Source organism: Erinaceus europaeus, chromosome 4 (genome assembly GCF_950295315.1).
Source record: "Erinaceus europaeus chromosome 4, mEriEur2.1, whole genome shotgun sequence".
Taxonomy (NCBI): Eukaryota; Metazoa; Chordata; class Mammalia; order Eulipotyphla; family Erinaceidae; genus Erinaceus; species Erinaceus europaeus.
Window position 1 is genome coordinate 29,327,326 of NC_080165.1, and position 22,244 is coordinate 29,349,569.

The 22,244-nt window shown below is 38.8% G+C and overlaps 1 protein-coding gene across 2 annotated transcripts in view; it reads left to right on the forward strand.

Moving 5' to 3' along the window:
• The window catches only part of MYLK4 (myosin light chain kinase family member 4), a 135,583-nt gene that overhangs the window by 34,096 nt on the left and 79,243 nt on the right, over positions 1-22,244 (forward strand). For both annotated transcript variants that reach the window (XM_060189156.1, XM_060189157.1), the window contains exon 2: positions 3,664-3,934. In XM_060189156.1, coding sequence (XP_060045139.1) covers positions 3,664-3,934 — 271 coding nt within the window. The remainder of the gene's footprint in view (positions 1-3,663; positions 3,935-22,244) is intronic.

A 22,244-nucleotide genomic window follows, 5' to 3' on the forward strand; every position in this document is an offset into this window, starting at 1 on the left:
AATATCATCAGTAATAACCTCTGAAACTTTAATTATAATATGTTCTATAAATAGCCATGTGTCTGTCTCATTATTGTAATTTTCAGGGTAATTTGAATACTGTCAATACTATTTTATAATGTATTTAATCTATTAGAATAGATTGCTTTCTGTTCTTGTTGACTCTTTTCCTTTTTGTTTCTATTTGTTATTTTCTGTGGATGGTTTTCTATAATGTTCTTATCTACTGTAAGTATGTTTCCTATTTGCCTTTGTGTTCTATTTTATTTTGTGGTTATCATAAATATTGTTTCTAGCTTACAGTATCTATGAGTCCTTTTCAAGTTGACCTTAGTTCACCAACATTGGACTATGTCATTCTGTTTTGCTCTCCCCTTTCCTGCATTTAGTTTTCCCTGTTGTTATTATATTCCTAGTTCACTAGGAATATAACAATATATTCTAATACTGATCATCACATAAAAACTTGGGATTCTTTTTTTTTTTTCTTTTCATGTGGGACTCCTCTCAGTATTTCTTGCTAGGCAAGGTTGATAGTGGAAAATTCTTTCAGTTTCTGAATGCTTGCAAAGATCTTTATTTACCCCTCACATTTGAAGGATAATTTAGCAGGATACAGAATTCATGACTGATAATTCTTATCTTTTAATACGTTGAATATGCCATTCCACCCCCACCTTTGTCTCTAGGGGTTGTGATGAGAATTCTGATGAAACCCTGATCTTTCTGTCTTTGTATGTGACTTTCTTGCTTTCCCTGGCAGCCTGAAATATTTTTCCCTTGTCCCTGGTATTGGGTAGTTTCACTATAATGTGTCTTGGTGTGTGTCATTTTGGATTCAAGAATTTAAGTGTGTGTTCACATTCTTAGATTTCTATGTTTTGAACACTGCTCAGGTATGGAAAATTCTCTGTTTCAATTTCTTTGAATATGTTCTCTACATCTCTCCCCCTCCTTCTTCCTCCGGGATCTCAGTAACTCTGATGTTCATCTTTCAGATAAAGTCTGCTATTTCCGAGAGAAGTGCCTCATTTTCCCTAAACCTTTACTCTTCAAGAATTTTAAATTCACTGAGTGTGGTGGTTGTGTCTTCTAGTGTTGATATTCTCACCTCCACCTGATTAAGTCTACTTCTGAGGCCTCTTACCTCAACCTGAACTGCATTCAAAGTACCCTTTAAGCCCTGAAGTCCTGTTTGGAGTTTTTTTTTTTTTTCCCCAAGTCCTTGAATCTTAACTTTAATTTCTTGACTTGATTTCATAATGAGTTTTCTGAAACTGTCTCAGCTGCAGATCTAATTTTGTGCCTGCTATGGAAGTTGGGGGGAAGAATATTTTGAACATGAGGCAGGTTCCCACAGGAATTCCTGAGGTCCCCTGCTGGAGAGTTTCTGAAATGTGCTTCTACAGATGATTTTAAATTGAGAATAAGTTAGTAGAAGCACATTTCAAACTCTCCAGCAGGGCACCTCAGGAATTCCTGTGAGAACCTGCCTCATGTTCAAAATATTCTTCCCCTCAACTTCTATAGTCAAGTGATGTGTAGATGCATACATAGGTGTAGATCTCTAGTACTAAAGTGATATTATGTTTATTACTTAACTTGTAAGGCAAGTATTCCAAGGAAAGGCAAGGATTTGAATTTCTTGGCAGCTATTTGCTAGTAAACATGCAAGGCAAGAGCTCTGGATAGCTTCCCTAGGAGAGAGGATTACAAGGAAACATATTTCTTTCTTTTTTTTTAAATCTTTATTTATTAGATAGAGACAGCCAGAAATGGAGAGGGAACGGGGTGACAGAGGGGGAGAGAGAAAGAGAGGGAAACACATTTCTTAAAACTAAATAACTAACTTCAAATATTTCAAGGTGTAAACAGAGAAGAATTTTGAAAATGGCTTATATGGTGGAGATTACTTCTTTTTCTGTTTGTTTTGAACAACACAGTTCACAGGTTTTGACTTAATTATTTAACATATTTAGACTTCCACCTAGCAACTGAATGATACATGTGTTATATTTATTTAGAGACAGAGGAAGCAGAGAATGGAGGGGACTATAGCACTAAGCTTTTTTAAAAAAAAGATATTTACTTATTCCTTTTTGTTGTCCTTGTTTTATTGTTGTAGTTATTGATGTCGTTGTTGGATAGGACAGAGAGAAATGGAGAGAGGAGGGGAAGACAGATATGGGGAGAGAAAGACAGACACCTGCAGACCTGCTTCACCGCCTGTGAAGCCACCCCCCTACAGGTGGGGAGCCAGGGGTTCAAACCTGGATCCTAACGCCGGTCCTTGAGCTTCGCGCCACGTGCGTTTAACCCACTGCACTACTGCCCGACTCCCTGTGGAGATGACGTCTAAGTAGGGAGCAAAATTCTCAGGGGAAGTATGACAGACCACTTATACAAAAAGTGCTTCTCAGCAAGGATCAGAACAAAAGGCAAGGGAATTCTGTATTTCCTTCTCTTCATTTATTATTTCCATTTTTTAAAAGGTAGGATGAAACAGGCATATATATATATATATATATATTTAATTTATTTATAAAATTGAAATATTGACAAGACCATAGGATAAGAGGAATACAATTCCACATAATTCCCACCACCAGAGCTTCGTATTTTAGTGATTTCTTATTATTTGACAATACTGTACATATTTGGAAGTAGAGCCCTACTCCTTTATGTGTGTATAAGACTCATAGAACCTAATACCAAAATTTCAAAGCCATCATATTAACAAATTAAACCTCTACCCATATCGCCCACTCTTATACCTCTTTCTTTCTGTCAAGTCCCATATTTTAGAGTTTGAGTTGTTTTTTGTAGTGTTTTGCTTACTTTGGTAATTTATATTCTGCATATGAATGAAACCATCTGGTAATTGTCTTTTACATCCTGACTTATTTTACTTTGTAAAAATCACCTCAGCTTTGGACTATGTTGTGGAAGGTACAATTTCATCTTTTTAAAGGGTTGAGTAGTATTCCTTTGAGTGCCTATCTCATAACTTCTTTACCCAATCACTTATCCACGTGCATCTATTTTTATCTTTAAGCTGTTCAATCAATATAAATTTTACTTTATGTTTGTCTAATTTTTGACCAGACTGTCACTTAGTTCCTGCTACTGGTGTTGCTGAGGATAAAACCTGGGTTGTATTGCATGCAAATCCTATGTGCTACCACTGTACTTTCTCCTAGACCCTTAAATCTTACATTTTGCAATGAAGAAAAATGTTTAGCCTCTCAGTGAAACTTCAGCTTGTTTCTGATTATTTTTTTGAAATAAGTAAAAACTTTATTCTTTTAAAATGCTAGCATTTGAAACAATATTAATATTAGTATTTCTGTTCTTTATTATGTATTCTCCAGTTTAAGTAGAAGAGACTTCTAAATTCTCATGGGTCATTTCTATTAGACATCAAATAGGTGAATGATGAGAATTTACTTTGTTTTTAAGTTTTATTATTTTCATGAGAGTGAGGGGGGAGAATGGAAGAAGAGAGAGAGAGAGAGAGAGAGAGAGAGAGAGAGAGACCAGTTTGGCATATAATGGTACCAGGGATTAGACCTGGGGTCTCTGGGACCTGAGTCCTCAAGCACATAAACCTAATGCTCTGCTGATGAGCTATCTCCCCACCATCTTTGTTTTCTTTCTTTATAGTCAAGAGGAAGGCACCATCAAAAGTCATGAGTGTGTCCTGATTTACAAAGCGGAGTCAGAGGGAGATGGCAACCACTCTGCAGACAATAACCTAATTGGACTCACCACCAAGGTGTTCACAGTGAAGAAACTGGAAGAAATCAACACGTGCTACAACAGTAATGGGCTGGAGAAAATGACAATTTTTCAGTGCATGGATAAGGTTGAGAAAGTGAAATGTTTTCTGGAAGAAAGTTCTAGTGAACAGGATTCAAGATCTGGAAAGAATGAGGTAATTGTGTGCTAATTTAGTTTTCAAAAAGCATGAATTCTACCTTATCTTTTCTTACACAAGTCAATAAATGTTGCCCAATAAGACCCTTTCCAAATGCTTTCCATCTAGGGACTATTTCTAAATAGGTAAATGTCCAGTGTCTCTGAAGACTGGATGTTGTAAACTACATGACTAAATATATGAAGTCCTTACTTAATATTGTCAATCAGAGTTCACGTTGCCAGTATGCCGGGCTAGCTTCGCGGTGGGAGACAGACAACCAGGGACACATGGCTGAGCGGAGAAGCAGTATTTCTTTATTCATGAGCTAATGGTTCAAAAACCTAATCTAATCTAATCTAATCACAACCTCATTCTGTCCTGCATCCTTTTCCTCCAGTGGCAACATCAGGAACCCAGGAAGTACCTAGGATGGGGGGGGGGGGAGCGGGGAGAAGCAAGAAGCTTGAAAAGGCAAGGACTAAACCAAAATCTGCCCGAAGCAGGGGGAGTGAGACCAAACCAAGGTAACAGAATGACCATGTAAATAGACCACAACATCAAGCAATGTAACAGAAGGGATTCCAGAAGCAGAACTAGAAGCATACCAACATAATATTATTATTTGGTTCTTGGGAACTGTGACTTTAGTATATAGAAAAGCGGACTGTAGGGGATTGTTTTCTCTTCCTCATCAATGTTATAATGATACAGCATTGACTGAAAACAATGTTACTTGAGGACCTGCTATAAACGGGAAGATTTTTCGAGCTACTTTACATTTTGATTAACAGTTTTGAAATTAGGAAAGAGAAACACGTTTCTTGTGGGTCATCTTCAAAAAGAGGAATTTAGATATAAAGCTCACAGATGTCCTGCAGAGGTGCAATTTCTCTGCAAAAGGAATTGCTAACTTCTTCAAAGTCTTGAACTCTACAGGGTAAGCAACTGGACTGGTGACAATGACTATTAGAGGCAGGGCTAGCAAACCTTGCCTGATGGCACACCTGTTATATACATCAGTTGTGCAAAACAAGGGGTCTAAGCATGTCTGACTGCTTGGTCTTTCATGTGGGCCTTTCTTTGTCAGTGCTTACTCATGAATTCATAGAGTTTCATTTCCTAACTCAGCTTGGTTCTCATAGCATTTACTTAAGAACACGCAACTGTTTTCGGTGTCACCTTTTCTCTAGACAATGCTTCTCAATGTCTGGGGAAAATGATATCCACCCATGCCTTCTCAGTAGCTTTCCCAGTAATGAGACATCAGAGGTATTAAAAATCATCAAGGCCAACTCTGCATTCTGGTGAAAAGCTAGCAATAATGATTTTTTTTAATATTTATTTTATTTATTTATTCCCTTTTGTTGCCCTTGTTGTTTTATTGTTGTAGTTATTATTGTTGTTGTCGTTGTTGGATAGGACAGAGAGAAATGGAGAGAGGAGGGGAAGACAGAGAGGAGGAGAGAAAGATAAGACACCTGCAGACCTGCTTCACTGCCTGTGAAGCGACTCCCCTGCAGGTGGGGAGCCGGGGTTCGAACCGGGATCCTTATGCCGGTCCTTGTGCTTTGCGCCACCTGCGCTTAACCCGCTGCGCTACAGCCCGACTCCCCAGCAATAATGATTTTTAAGAATCAGAGCAGATGACTCTTATAAGGTAGGTCTGGCAAATACCCTTCCTGGTGCAGTTGTTATTCTGATATACACAATTCAAATAGGAAGGGACTATCTAAAGATACAACATAAAATTATACAGAGACTCTAGATGTAAAGGACAGAGGAGATTTTTTTTTTTTTATCCCAAGTGAACAATGAATGATAAAATGTACTAGGAAGAAATGAAGCATGTTGGAACTTACATTTCTTGAGATCTACTATTTTCCCCCATGAGTTAATAATATCTTCACTGACATCAAGCAGAAATTTCCATAGGCGAAATTTAAGCCAGGTATGAATGACTTGCCCATTAGAGTTGCTGATAATACCGATGAATACTGTATTACAAAATTCAACAGAAGGATTTCCTCAGGACAGAAAAGACAAAAAATATTCTTAGAGACCTTTGGAATAGTCAAATGTCTATAAGTATGTGTATAAATTTTATTATTTTCATGGAACTGATTTTTTTCAATTTTTTTATACATGGCCAGTATCTCTAAAGAGGGAGATGGCATAAAGATGGAACATAAACATTTTTCGGAAGAACTGCCTTTGTGATCACAAAGTACTCCAGAATGTTGGCAATGGTTAGAAGTGAAACATTTGTCCAGCTTGTTGAGGGAAAGGTTGAAAATGTTCCTTAGAAATCCTAAAAAGAAAAAATATATATAAGTAAGGCCTTTGCCAGACTGACAGAATAACAACAGTTCAGAGTAAGGACAGTGAAAACCCCCAGGCTTATGACATTTACAGGTGAAAAATTAGCAGTCAGCTTCTAGTCATTGTGAATATCAAAAGAAAAGGCTTCCATATCTGGCAATTGAATAGGAGGTAATTGAATGATACAGAAATCTGCCCTGAAGCCAGGGTGGCTAGCTATACAACTTCTTCACCCCATGTCCTACAAAATTCATTTTCTGTTGTAGGAATATAACCAGTGCACTCCTGCCTAGCAGAAGGCAGTTGGTTCTAGCTCTTTGCTGGCATGCCCCCTTCTGTATCACTCATGAGACAGATGGATCCTTTTTACTGTTTATTCTTCTCTTCCCTTGGTGACTATGTCTTAACTTGTTTATTCCAATAAACTTTCTGTAGCTTCAAAAAAAAAAAAAAAAAGAACTTCCTTAATAGCGAGTTTAATATCCCTTGTGGGGCTCTTGATTTCGGTCCTGTAATCCATGCTGTAATAAGTGAGGAGGAACAACTAGAAATTTCAAGTGTCTCATTCAGTTTCTTCCTTACAAATGGCCAGAAACATCAGCAATAAATTTCCTTGTCTCTCTTTTGCCTAGTGGAGAAGGGATGGGCACAGGAATGCAAGGCGCAGAGTTCTCCTTTCTGTGGCTGCCAAGGGCACCGCACTGGAGCCAGAAGTTTTTGGCAGTGGGTGGGTGGGGAAGGGCATTCCAGAAGCTCAGATGTCTTCAGGGGTGTAGACAGAACTGGATAACATGCCTCTACTGTCTGCTGGGCCTGGTACATCCTTTTGATACCACCCTTCTCCCTCTAGAGACTACAAAAATATGCTCGTCATAAATTTCTCCTCCTGCTCTTCTTTCTCTTTGATGCCTTCTCTCTTAAAGAAGATTATCACTGCTAATCATAGTAGAAACCTTCACTGTGATACACTGAAAAGAATTTACTCTGAATTTTTGATATTAATATCAAAATTTTCTTTCTTTTTTTTTAAGGCTGGCAAGATCATAAATTTTATGACTTATATTTCTAAAAGCTTGGTGAAACTCAGATTCTTTTTCTTTTCCTGCCCTTAGCTAGATTTAAAAAATTCATATAGTTTTTTTCTACACAGAATTTATTCATTTTTTTCCTCCAGGGTTATTGCTGGGTTCGGTGCCTGCACCATGAATCCACCACTCCTGGATGCCATTTTCCCTCCTTTCTGTTGCCCATATTGTTGTAGCCTCGTTGTGGTTATTATTATTGCCATTGTTGATGTTGTTCGTTGTTGGATAGGACAGAGAGAAATGGAGAGAGGAAGGGAAGACAGAGAGGGGGAGAGGAAGATAGACACCTGCAGACCTGCTTCACCGCTTGTGAAGCGACCCCCTTGCAGGTGGGGAATCGGGGGCTTGAACCGGGATCCTTATGCTAGTCCTTGAGCTTTGTGCCACCTGTAATTAACCCGTTACATTACTGCCCAACTCCCTACCCTGTTTCTTTCTTTCTTTTTTTCTGATATAATATATATTATTTATAAAAAGGAAACACTGACAAAACCATAGGATAAGAAGGGTACAACTCCACACATTTCCCACCACCAGAACTCCATATCCCATTCTCTTTCCTGATAGCTTTCCTATTCTTTAATCCTCTTGGGAGTATAGACCAAGGTCATTGTGGGATGCAGAAGCTGGAAGGTCTGGAGTCTGTAATTGCTCCCCTGCTGAACATGGGCATTGACAGGTCGATCCATACTCCCAGCCTGCCTCTCTTTTTCCCTAGTGTGGTGGGGCTCTGGGGAAGCAGAGCTCCAGGACACATTGGTGGGGTTGTTTGTCTAGGGAAGTCTGGTTGGCATCATGCTAGCATCTGGAACCTGGTGGCTGAAAAGAAAGTTAACATACAAAGCCAAACAAATAGTTGACCAATCATGAACGTAAAGGCTGGAATAGTGCAGATGAAGAGTTGTGGGGGTCCTCTGTTTTGTAGATAACTAGTAGGCATATTTTGGTTATATTCCAAAGGGCCTGTAACTGTATTAGTTTTTTTTTTTTCCCTGAGCCTGAAATCTTATATGCAGGTGGATCCAAGTTATTGTTGGGGAGATGATGTCATGGCTGGAAAAAGGACCAGAAAGCTGGATCAGGGAAGAGAGTAGCTCCCTAATATGGGAAAGGGCTATGAATATTGTTGACTATAAACCCCATCGATTTTATCTGATCTGGGGCCCATATTCAGCTTAGGAGCCTATGTGACCTCTGTATCCCTGTAGACCTGAGCTCACATTCTGTGGTTATCAGTAGGAACATTCCAAGCTACCCTAATATTAGGACCCATCTTCCTCAGGTGTAGCATAGATTATGTTGTCTAGCCTTCCTTTGGAGGATGGAACATTCTCTACTTTTGCTGATCCAAGTTGAGGGCAAGGTCCTATGAGGGGTTCACAATGGGGTCGATTTTGTTGTTCCTAATAGAGATGACTGGTAACAATGGAGAGAAGGATTTATTTGAAGTATAGGCCTAACATGTCTGTTTGGGAACCTCAGGACTCACCGAATAGGGCCCCAGCTGATGGGGTGTCCTGATAGTGACTAAAGAGTCATCGTTAAAGTATGCCAGTCTCTTACCTTTATTCAGATTTTGCAGTCCTTGCTTTGATAAAGTTATCTTTGGAGTGAGTGGGAGAACTGTAATAGGAAGTAGGTGAGGAGGGTATCTAAGTCTAAATAGACACTATTTTATTATGAACTTTATACTGACTCACTGCAGACTATTGTGTATTTTTGCTTTCACCTACCCTGATTCTTAATGACTTTTCTCATTCTACTATATTCTAAATTACCTACATAGTTTAGAATTTAAAAAAAACTTAAAAATGTTTTATTTTATTTTATTTTTTATCTTAGTGAGAGAGCTATAAATACAGAAAGACAAAGAAAGACCAGAGCACTGCTCAACTCTGGCTTATGATATTTTTGTGGTCTGAACCTGGGACTGAAAAGCTACAGGCATGAAAGTCATTTGCATAACCATTATGCTGTCTTCTCAGGCTGAATTAAAAAATTAAAACTTTTTAAGAGAACTCCACAGTAAGCTAGGTCTACATCTATATAATATGGTGTTGAAATCAAGTAAAAAAATATAATATGACATGAGTGATGAGTTTAATAGCTACTGTGTTAATATCACTAAGTCATAAGTGGTTAATGACTCTCATAACTATAATTAGTATTATTTTTATGTAATCAAAGCCAGATTTTCCTCTTTCATTAGTTATCTGTTATATAAACTAATGCCTTAGAGCTAATTTACTATCCACACACACATTTCTTATTTGTTTAATGACAGATAAAAGATCTAGAGAATCTCAGACAAATAGACTCTGTTTGGTTCTGTCTGCCCCTTTTTGCTCTCCCCCATTTCTTTACCTTTTTAAAAAAGTCTTAAAACATTTTTAATTAAAAAATAAATTAGGGGGTCAGGCGGTGGCGCAGTGGGTTAAGCACACGTGGCGCAAAGCGCAAGGACCGGCGTAAGGTTCCCGGTTCGAGCCCCCGGCTCCCCACCTGCAGGGGAGTCGCTTCACAGGTGGTGAAGCAGGTCTGCAGGTGTCTATCTTTCTCTCCCCCTCTCTCTCTGTCTTCCCCTCCTCTCTCCATTTCTCTCTGTCCTATCCAACAACAAAACAACGTCAACAATGGCAATAATAACCGCAACGAGGCTGCAACAACTAGGGCAACAAAAAAAGGGGGAAAAATGGCCTCCAGGAGCGGTGGATTCATGGTGCAGGCACCGAGCCCAGCAATAACCCTGGAGGAAAAAAAATTAAATTAAAAAAATAAAATAAATTAAATTTTTAAAATTGTATTTACTTATTGAATAGAGACAGCCACAAATTGAGAGGGAAAGGGGACATAGAGAGGAAGAGAGAAAGAGACACACCTGCAGCACTGCTTTATCATTTGCAAAGCTTTCCCCCTACAAATGGGGCCTGGGAACTTGAACCCAGTTCACTGCACATTGTAACATGCACGTTCAGCCAGGTGCACCACCACCTGGTCCTCTCTCCCCCATTCCTTACATGCATTCCTGGTTTTCATACCCAAGATGTAAGGTGAAGCTGTGGGGGTAGAAATTAAGGGTGACACAGGCCATGGGGCAACCTGCCAGCTTTTAGGGTGCTTGTATGCTGCACAGGTGCTCCAAAGACCAAACAACAAATTATTATTTTTTTAAAATTTCTTTATTCAGGAATTAATGTTTTACATTGAACAATAAATACAATAGTTTGTACATGCATAACATTTCCCAGTTTTCCATATAACAATGCAACCCCCACTAGGTCCTCTGTCATCCTTCTTGGACCACTATTCTCCCCCCACCACCCACCTCAGAGTCTTTTACTTTGGTGTAATATGCCAATTCCAGTTCAGGTTCTACTTGTGTTTTCTATTCTGATCTTGTTTTTCAACTTCTGCCTGAGAGTGATATCATCCCATATTCATCCTTCTGTTTCTGACTTATTTCACTTAACATGAATTTTTTAAAGTCCATCCAAGATTGGCTGAAAATGGTGAAGGCACCATTTTTTATAGCTGAGTAATATTCCCAAACAACAAATTATTAGTGGGTTGTGCAAAACAATGCAATGGACAGGAGAGCTGGAGCAATGTATGGTTCTTGGTAGCTTTGGTTGCTGTTGGTACATTCAACAAAACGTGGCATTTTCTGACTCCCCTCTATGAAATTGTCCAAGCAGTGGTGTGTACTATAACTTAGATCTCAAAATAACATAGCTGAGGGTGGTGGATTTGTGATTATATTGTATTTATTTACCGGAGCACCTCTAAGTTCCAGCTTATAGTGGTGCCAAGAACTGAATCTGGGATCCCTGGTGCCTTGGGCATGAGAATCTGTCATCTCTAAAGTGCTGTTATTTCCCTAGTCTAGATTTATGAACTTAATTCCCTTGGATCCTCACCAGTAAGATAGGAGAAGGCTCCTTGGCAGAGTACCAGTCACAGAGGCAGATATGTGTTTCTGCCAGTGCTAATTGTCCTTGAACTTGGGACAAGCTCATTTGCACTGGTGTCAGCTGCAGCCAACAGGTTCCCTTCTGACCCTTCACCGGTTTCAGATTTCTCACCCATGCCATCCAGTTTTTCCTTTTAAATAAGCAGGTTATCTGTTGATGGTGTAACTGGAAATACTTATGGCAAAACTCTACAAGAAGCTTCTGCAGTTCAGCAGCAATTACTTTCCAGAACAGAACAGAAAATAGAACGTATGTTCGGAAACGAGCTTGTGTTAGCACAGGGGAGGGAAGAAGTGTATGAGCCAAGTGACTTCTATAACTGCACCCAGACAATGGACATGTCCTTCAGAAGAAAAGACATCTGGATGATAGGGAGCATGTGTCTTCTCTCATCTTCGGTTCTCTGGCTTGTGTTCCGGTCCTTGATCACCCGCAGAAGTCCCAGACAGACTCCCAAGGACGCACAGGTAGAAATAACACTTCACATGGAGCTCTGGTGGTGGCAATTGTACCCATTTTATCTTATGGTCTTGTCAGTGTTTCCATTTTATAAATAAATTAATTTAAAGAAATCTTAAAGAAAACACACACACACACACACACACACACACAAGAAGTAACACTTCACTAAGCCAGACTCATTTTACTGTTCTGTTTGAATGTCCTCAATATCCCAGTGTGTGATGCTTACAAGAGGATGGGATGCATGTCCCATTAGTCTTTGCTCAGGACTTGGATCTTAGGAATAATAATAATAATAATAACAATAACATGTGGCACAGGGCAGCATGTCAAAAACATGCACCAACTTTCAGGGGAAATGCCTCCCCCAACATCTATTCCTGATGTATGTTAAAGCTGCCAATATATTTTTGTTGTGAGAGTTAAAAATAATGTTACTATCTCTTCATTATCTCATTTGTGATATGGCTTAATTTTGAAAAGAAAATAACATGAGAGCAAAATACCCTCTCCCCTTGTTAAGAGGATAATTGCAAAAATAGTTTCAGAAGAGCAGCCATGTCTTCTGAGAAAGCTATCGAGTACAACCCTCTGAGATATTTTCTTTGAGCTGTTGCCTGATGATGCCTTCCACTGACACCAGAGCTATTCTAGGTATGGCATTCAGTCAGGAAAGTAGAATTCTGACAGGAGAGAAAGAACTTAGAATAGAGGTTTTGGCACTTTCTAAGAAAGCGTATTTTAATGTGAAAATGTTTCCTCCCACATATCTAATTCTCTATTTCAATTAGCAAATAATAAATTGTTTTTAATAACAAAATAAAACAGCTTAGAAAATATTACATGAGGGGCTGGGCATTGGCTCACCCAGTTAATTTTACATAGTACAAAGCTCATGGACCTGCACAAAGTTCCGGGTTTGAGTCTCTGCTCCCCACCTGCAGGGGGGAAGCTTCATAATGGTGAGGCAGGTCTACAGGTTTCTCTCTCTCTCTCCTCTCTCTCTTCCTCTATCAATTTTTCTCTATCCTACCCAATAAAATGGAAAAAATAGCTGCCAGGAGCAGTGGATTCATAGTGATGGCACCTAGCCCCAGTGACTGGAGGCAAAAAAAAAAAAAAAGGAAAGAAAGAAAGAAAATATTACATGAGACTGTCTGAAGCTACAGCAAGTTTCCTCAGACTTTTCCATTATTATCTTCTCCCTTCACAGAGGTTTGACAGGCTATTTCCCCAACTGGATGAACCTCTCCCATGAAATTTTAATATTACGGGTATACTGCCCATTTATTTTGTGCTTTGTACATTAAAAAAGAGTAAAATATTTAAAATTGATCCTAAAGAACCAATTTTCAACCCTGTGGGGGTGATATTCTCCACTGAGAACACATGATTTACAGTAAAAAAAAGGAACAATTTCTCCAGGATAGCTGGGTAATTTATTCATATACCTGTATATCATATTTATTTATAATTTGAGGAGAAATCACTAACCCAATATCTTGCTGATGTATAGAGGACTGAGAATGTTCACAGTCACTCTGATTCTCCTCAGAGAAGCTAGCACAATATCAGGAACCTTTAGGTTCATGCTCTATCTTAGAATAGTTTATCATCTGGTCTGTCTTAGTTGAGGGCAAGGTAGAAGCAACAGGAGAATAACTGACAGACGAGAACAGGCTTTTTTAAAAAAAGTATGTCCCCTTATTTTTTATTTTCTTTTTATTATTAAACAATTATTTGTTTGTGATAGAGAACCGGAACATCATTCGGGCACATGTGGTGCCAGGGACTGAAATTGGGAACTAGTGCTTTTAAGTCCAGCTTTAAGTCTGTGGCACCACGTCCTAGGCTGCTAGTATGTCTCTTTAGATCTGACCAAACAACACGGTTAGCTGTATATTTTCAGGGTTAGTCACTACTGCTCAGTCATTAACCATTTCAAACATCTATCTTACCTCCTAAGACAAATGCTATGGAGAAATGTCGTCTTCTATATAGAAAAGAGTAAATTATTCAACCAAGCATAAGAATCTAACATTCGGATATCAGCAGTGGCACACCCAGTTAAGCATACATAGTATGAAGTACAAGGACCCCTCAATAAACTGGGTTTGAGTCCCCGATTCCCACCTGCAGGGGGCTCTGCTTTATGAATGGTGAAGCAGGTCTGCAGGTGTCTATGTTTCTCTCTTCCTCTCCTCTCTCAGTTTCTGTCCAAGCCCCAGCGATAACCCTGGAAGGAAGGAAGGAAGGAAGGAAGGAAGGAAGGAAGGAAGGAAGGAAGGAAGGAAGGAAGGGAGGGAGGAAGGAAGGAGGAAAGGAAGAAAGAAAACATTCAGTGTATTTCCCAAAGAAAAGGACAACATGGTGCACAGACTAATTAGTAATGTTGTGGGTATGTGCATTCAAAAAGTTTTGCACTAGATATTCAGAGTAGTGCACATGGATAGTGTGCTTGCCTTTTCATGCCTGTAACCCAGGTTCTAGTTCAGTCCCTACCACACTGGGGGAAACTTCTGTGTTGTGGTATCTCTCTTTCTCCTTCTATCTCGCTGTATCTGAAACAAGTTGACTCAGAGGATTGAAGTCCCAGCATTGTCCCCTCAATTCCTTATCAATTAGTTGGTCTCAAGCAGCTTCTGGAATGGAAACCCAATGTACTTTATTAATTGTAAACAAAGTGTCTCAACATAATATTTTATAACATAGTCTCATAGTTTTCAATGATTATATAGAAATGTAGGTAACCTACTAACCATCTTGGTAATTTCCAGAAACACATGATTTTAGAAATCTTTTGATAGAGGTATCAGAGAGCCTTATTTCAGTGTTCATGTACTCTTTGTCTCCAATCAGGATATTAAATGATTGAGTGGTTTTCATTCAGGATAGGTACCTGTCTCTACAAAGTTCTCGGTGTTACAGGCCAGACATAACAGATCAGTCATTTTTATGTATGTGTCATTTTTGGTTCTCAGAATAATGATTCAGATTATGGTAGTTTTGTGGTATTTGACATAATAGAAGAAAGAATATCTTTTAAATTTTTTATTATCTTTATTTATTGGTTAGAGACAGAATTTGAGAGGGAGGGGAGATGAGAGGAAGAAAGACAGAGAGACACTTGGAGGTGGGGAGTGGGGCCTTGAATCCAGGTCCTTGTGCATTGTAACATGTGTGTTCAACCAGGTGCACCACCACCTGGTCCCCAATATCTTTTCTTTCTAAAAGTTAAAACAGTGTGGAGGAGCTGAGGAGACAGCATAATGGCTATGCAAATAAATTTCATGTTTGAGACTCTGAGCTCCCAGGTTCAATTCTCAGCACCTCGTTAAAAACAAGCAAACAAACATTGCAAGTCTGTGTACCTAAGTAAGAAAATGTTTAACATATTTGATCACAAAATTCATAAATATAATTCATCAGCTATGTCCTTATCTACTTAACCTGATACAGCATGACTATAAAGATCATGTTTAGCTATTAGCACTTCCAGACATGGATTTTTCCCATACTATCTTCATGATTACATATATATTAAAAGTATGTGGCTGGAAAATTGGCTGATTTGGATAATATATTGCTCTGGCATGTGCATGACCCAAGTTCAAGCCTGACTTCCACTGCATTGAAGGGAACTTCAGAGCTATGGCTTCTCTCTCTGTCCCTCACTGCCTTTCTACAATTTTTTAAAAATATATATTTATTTGTTATTAATAGTTTGTTACAAGATAAACACTATAGTTCTCCCAAGTCTTATAGTTTGCTGCTTATGCTTTGTTTGGATTATTTTGACAAGTTCATGTAAATCATATCTCTAGCTTTCACATATAAGTGAAACCATATGGTAGTTGTCTTTCATCTCCTTACTTATTTTAATAAACATATTTACCTTCAGTTCCATCCATTTTGTCCTAAAGGACACCCATATCATCTTTTTCTGATTTCAGAGTAGTATTCCAAAGAATATATATCCCATAACTTCTTTAGCCAGTCATCTGATAAAATAAAAAACTACGTAACATTACATACTTTTATTCTTTTTTCTAACAAATTTTTATTAGTGACTTAATATTGATCTATAAAATTATAAGATAACAGGTATAGTTCTGCACTGTTCCCACCACCAGGGTTCCATATCCCCACTCCCACCACTGGATGCTATAGTAGTTCTCCCAAGGTTTCAAATATGGGTTGACTAAAATTTCCACAACTATTCGTCTATAGTTATGTATATCTGCCCACTTTTTTTTAATGGTCCTTCCTTCCAAGTCACACCCACACCTATCACTACTTCTGAGTGTCTTTCCTCTTTCCCTCTTCTCTCTCTAGGTCCTGATGGAATTGGAGTTCAGAGTTCTCTGGTCATCTTCCCCTATCATTTCTCTTTCTCTAGGAATATGGACCAAAATTCTTTTTAAGGGGTGCAGAAGATGGGAGTTCTGGCTTTTGTAGTTGCTTTTCTGCTGGACATGGGCATTGGCAGGTGGACCCACACCCCCAGCCTGTTTCTATCTTTCCCTAGTGGGGCAGGGCTCTGGAGAGGTGAGGCTCTGGGACATATTGGTGAGGTTGTCACCTAAGGACATACTTTAAATTTTTTTAGCATTTAAAAAAAATTTCTTCCTCTGTTTTGGGATCTTACAATTATTGGTTTTTTTTTTATTAGTGATTGAATAATTATTGACAAAATTGTGGGAGAAGAGGGGTATAGTTACATACAATTCCCACCTCCCTCCACTGGAAGTGTCCCTAGTCTTTACCTCTCTAGGAGTATGGACCAAAAGATTTTTATGGGGTGGAAAGAGGGACATATTTTTATTCCTATTGATTTATATTTTATTATAAAGACATTAAAAGTTAGTAAAAGTGGTAAGTAGACTGAAACTATGGCTTTGATGTTCTTAGTCTAGCTTCAAAATACACAGTAACACATTTTAAAAAATGCCTAGCTAGTTACAACCTAAACTCAGTCACCCCATTTCTTAGCAATGATTTGGTTTCAAATACCCTGTGGAATGGACAGTCAAGAGGCTCTTTCAGGGTCTTTTTATAAAGTTATAAAAAGTAATTATGTAATTGCTTTTGATAATACAGAGAGAACTTGAGAGGGGAAGAGAAACACTTGCAGCACTGCTTCACCACTCTTCACCACTGCTTCTGTCCTGCAAGTGGATCCGGGGGACTTGAACCTGGGACTTTGCACATGTTAATGTATACTCTCACCTTAGTGCTCCACCACCTGGCTCTTATTTGTTGCTTTTAACTCAGGTTCTCACAGTCTATTATCATGGAGTGATAATAACAAAAGGGAATGGTTGATTTTTTTAAAAAAAGGAAAGGATCTGATAAAACAAGGTAATTTTATTCAGTGAATAAGTAAGTGCAAGATACATATTTAGAATACAAATGATTTTTTTTCTTTCCCTTTGTTACCCAGAATATTTTTACAAAGATGATTCATATTAAGGTCTTACATTTGATTGCTTGTTAATCTCTATTTAGGTTATCTTTACTCTCTAAGTAGAAAATGGATAATGATAAATGTCAGGTTCTGTTTCTTTCCAGACTTCTGGAATGAGCATGTTGAGTTGATATGACAATATGGATATCTTTCTACCATTTTTTTGAAACAATATTTATTTGTTTCTGCCTTCTTAAGGTGGTGTTTGTGTTCACTTATGTGTCTAGGATCTATGAGATCTAGTTATTTATCTATCATATTTAACACACGTGTAAGTGACCCTTATTGTGCTTCAAACCCCTTTCTAAGCACCTTACACATAATAACAATTGCTGGCATTCACAATGAATTTACTATATTATAGGCCCTATGCTGAGGACCTTAATATAACATCCCATTTAATCCTCACTATAGAGCCATGAAATTGGTATGGTTTTCATTTCTGTCTCATAGATAAGTAAACTGAAGCTTAGTGAGATTAGGGACTTACCCAAAGTTATGCAGCTGTCCATAATATCTCTTCTTGAGTGAGTTGGCTTGTCTAACACATGAAATAGGTTATTAAGTTCATTTGTAGAAACTTTAACTGGAATCCTTTTTCCCCCAACTATTTGAAAATAAGTCATTTATGATGAATTATTTGAGGACATATTGTATTATTTCACATAATATGAGCTACAGTTCACATTTGATGATTATTTTAATTTTTTGTTGGATTCCTTTCTCCAAACACAACTAAATAGAGTAGATAAAATGGTCCAGTTTGTCTGAAAGGGCAGTTTGTCTTGGAACAGTGAGGTCATGGTGCCCTCTAGTGGCAATAAATGGTAAAAGTTGCTGAATCTTACGCTGAAGGCAGATTGCTTTAGGTAATTCCCCATTCTAATAGTGATAAATCTGTAAAACAATTCTAAATCTATTTTAAAATATTTTTTAAAAGAAACCAATATTTTATTATTTCGGTAAATCCATTCTCTGTTCATAAACATGAAATAGACACTAGTAACTTGAACTAATAGTCTTTAAAACATGTACAAACATTGGGAAATTATAAACAATTCTACTTGTCTACTTTAAAAATATATTTTTGCTAGAAATATATTCATCAATATTTCCTGTATTTATTGTACTATATTCATTATCACTATTTGTCTTCACTAATGAATGGAATTGGCTGTTTACTAAAGAAAGTTCATGAAGGTAGATAAGATACTCCAAAGCTTATTTTATTTACCTTTCTATATATTTTTCAGTATATAGTTTCAAACAAGACCACAACTTCAACTTCTTCTCTTATCTTTATGACACTGAGCACAATGTATACATTCTGTATCTTTTAGTCTATGTTTAATAGCACTAATTCTACAGAGTTGTTATATATAGCTGTTCAAACAAGAATTTGACACAGGTGAATAAACAAGTGGTAGCTAAATCTTTACATAACTCTGGGCATCTTTTCAGTAGCTTGGACTCTTCTACTATGAGCTCCACAGAGCTAGATTCCTGAAGGGAAGAGAAGAGGTTTTATTTTATCAAAAGTATGTTATCCGCCATGCCTTGAGTATTATTGTACAATGCATAGCTAGTTCAAGCCTGGATTAGATAAAGTTTACAGAGGTCTATAAACTCTCAATTTACCTTCACTATCCCAAATATGACAAATTGAACTAGAGAAGATTCCACTGGTGTCCTGTTTACATCATTGTCTCTTAATATTTCAATTGGTGAATGATCAAATTCGACTTATTGTCAGAAACCATGGAGGAGGCTGTGTGGTGGTGCACTGGGTTGAGAACTCACATTACCATGTATGAAGGAAGACCCAGGCTGGAGCCCTTGCTCCCCACCTACAGGAGTGGGGGAGAATTCATGAGTGGTGAAGCAGGTCTGCAGATGTCTCTCATTCTTTCTCCTCTTTTTTTTTTTTTGTACCCTCCTTCCGTCTCAATTTTTCTCTGTCTTAGCTAACAACAACAACAACAACAACAAAAAAGGGTAGGGGAAAGTGTAAATAGCCACCAGAATGGTGATTCATAGTGTAGACACTGATCTCTAGTGGTAACCCTGGTGGCAATAAAAAGGAGGAAAAGAAAAAGGAGAAGGAGGAGGAGAAGGAGAAACAACTATGGAAATAGACACGTTTCTCCCACCTTCTCTCTGTTTTGGTTCCCTAAGAATTGTCCCTGATCTTTCATTCAGAAGATCACAAATGGTATATTATAGAGTTGCATATATAATGAAATTAGCCAGGGATAAAATGAAGAATTTCCAGAAAGTTATCAGCCTTAATGTCTAGCTCTTAAGTGAGTCCACTAAAAGATAAAGATGTAAACTTATAGCCTATTGGAATCTACTTCTGTTATTCTAACATTGCTTTTGCATGGTCAGTATTACTTTATGTAGCATTATTCATAATATTCCCCAACACATTTGTTGGAAATCTCAGTGCATATTGGAATGTTAAAGGCTCTGGGCCACTTCCTGTTAAAGCAACAAACATTTTAAACCAGGCACACAGGAAGAGCTCTATCAGTGTTAACTTTTGCTTGAAACATTGTTAGCATTATAATTTACCCTCAGAGCTTTTGAAATCTGTACCACCAGTGAATTCTGCTGCTTCTTGAATCATGATCACATCTCAGGGCATCATAAAGTGAACCTTGGGATATGCTGGGTAGAGATGATTTTGACATTAGTATAAAATGAACCCAAATTCAAATGGTAGTGGGATTTCTTGCCAGCTGCATGACATTAGCCATTTAACTGAAGTCTTGGTTTTTGGTTTATGAAAATGATGTAATAGCACCAACCTTGCAGGATAATTGGGAAGGTTACATAACCTAGTCTAGCTGTGTTAGTCTGTGTAGCTGACAAAGTGAACAATAATCTGTTATAATAATTCTGTTCCCACTTCTTTATTATACTTTATTATTTCATTATACTAGTTATTATTTATTTATTATTTAATTTATTTATAAAATAGAAAATGTCAACAAAACCATAGGATAAGAGGGGTAACATTCCACATGTTTTTTTTTTTTTTTACCACCAGAGCTCCATATCCCATTTCCTCCACTAGAAGCTTTCCTATTCTCTGGGAGCACAGACCCAGGTTCATTATGGGGTGCAGGAGGTGGAAGGTCTGGCTTCTGTAATTGCTTCTCTGCTGGACATGGGTGTTGGCAGGTTGATTCATACTTCTAGCCTGTTTCTATCTTTCTCTAGTGGGGCAGGACTCCAGAGAGATGGGGTTCCAGGGTACATTGGTGAGGTCATCTGCCTGGGAGAGTCAGGTTGGAATCATGGTTGCATCTGCAACTTGGCGGCTGGAAAAGCATTAAGATATGAAACAGAACAAATCATTCAATAATCAGGAACCTAAAGGCAAGAATATAGCAGATAAGATATGAGGTTTCCATTTTGGAAAAAGTTAGTAGGTCTATTTTAGTTAAATTCCAAGGGAATTTACTAATTTTTGCCTGAACCTGATAGCTAACATGCAGGTGGGCCAAAGGTATTATCTAGGGAAATGGTGTCAGAGTTGTAAATAGGACTAGGAAGCTGGATCAGGGAAAACAGTAGCTCCTAAATCTGGGGAAAGTATGTAAGTACCACTAACTGTAAACCCCATCAATTTGATCTGGGGCCTATACTCAGTGCAGGAGCCTGTGTAACCTCTGCCTCTCTGTAGGTCTGAGCTCACATTCTGTGGTCATGGCTAGGAACATTCTAGGCTTTGCCCATTGTCAGACCCATCTTCCATGAGTAGTAGAGGATTTTGGTCCAACCTCCCTTTGGAGAATGGAATAGTCCCTACCATTGTTGATCCACATTGAGGGCAAGGTCCTATAGGACCCACAAAGGGGTCCATTATGTTTTTCCTGATGGAGACGACCAGTAACAGTGGAGAGAGAGATCTGTTAGAGGTGTAGGCCCATCATGTCTGTGTGGGAATCCCAAGTCCGGACTCCCTGACTAGGGTCCTAGAAAATGAGGTGGCCTCGTAGTAAGCCAAAGAGCCATCATTAATGTATGCCAGTCTCTTGCCCTTAATCCAGCTTTAGTAGTCTTTACTTTGTCTGACAAGGCTAGCCTTGGAGTGATTGAGGGAAATGAATGTGAGCTTAATGTGCAGCTTGACCATACAAGAATCCGGCATGATGCCCAGCCAGTCTATCTTGGCGTTACTCTCGATCGCACCCTGTCATTTCACGAACATTTCATAAAAACTGCAGCAAAGGTGGGCGCGAGGAATAACATCATTGCAAGACTGGACAGCTCCTCCTGGGGCGCGAGCGCTTCCACACTACGATCATCATCTCTGGCATTATGCTATTCCACTGCAGAATACTGTGCCCCAGTATGGTTCCGTAGCCCCCATGTCCACTTGGTCGATTCCAAATTATATCCTCCATGAGGATCATTTCTGGAACCATCCGTTCCACCCCGGTTCCATGGCTGCCAGTTCTTAGCAACATCGCCCTACCAGCTATTCATCGGGATGCAGCATCATCTAAGTTCATTTCCCACATCTACGCTCGACCAGACCTGCCAATATACGTGGATATCTTCACCCACCCTGTCCAACGCTTGACGTCTCGTCATCCAATCTGGTCCCCTACGCCTACACTGAACTTCTCTGTTCCACACTCTTGGAAACAGAGTTGGCAGTCAGCTGAGGTAAAGAACAAACACCTCATCACAGACCCCTGCAAGCGTCAACCCGGCTTTGACCTAGCACGTTATGATTGGGCCCTCCTCAATCGCTATCGAACAGGCCATGGCCGGTGCACCGCTATGTTCCATTGCTGGGGAACCAGAGACGACCCGAACTGCCCCTGCGGCTACAGACAGACTATGACCCACATAGTCAACGACTGCCACCTCTCCAGATTCAAAGGAGGTCTTGAAACTTTACATCAGGCTCAACCTGACGCTGTTGACTGGCTATGGAAGAAGGGCACATGCTGGAAGAAGAAGGAAAATGAATAGTAAGCGAGGAGATTATCTAGGTCTAAGTA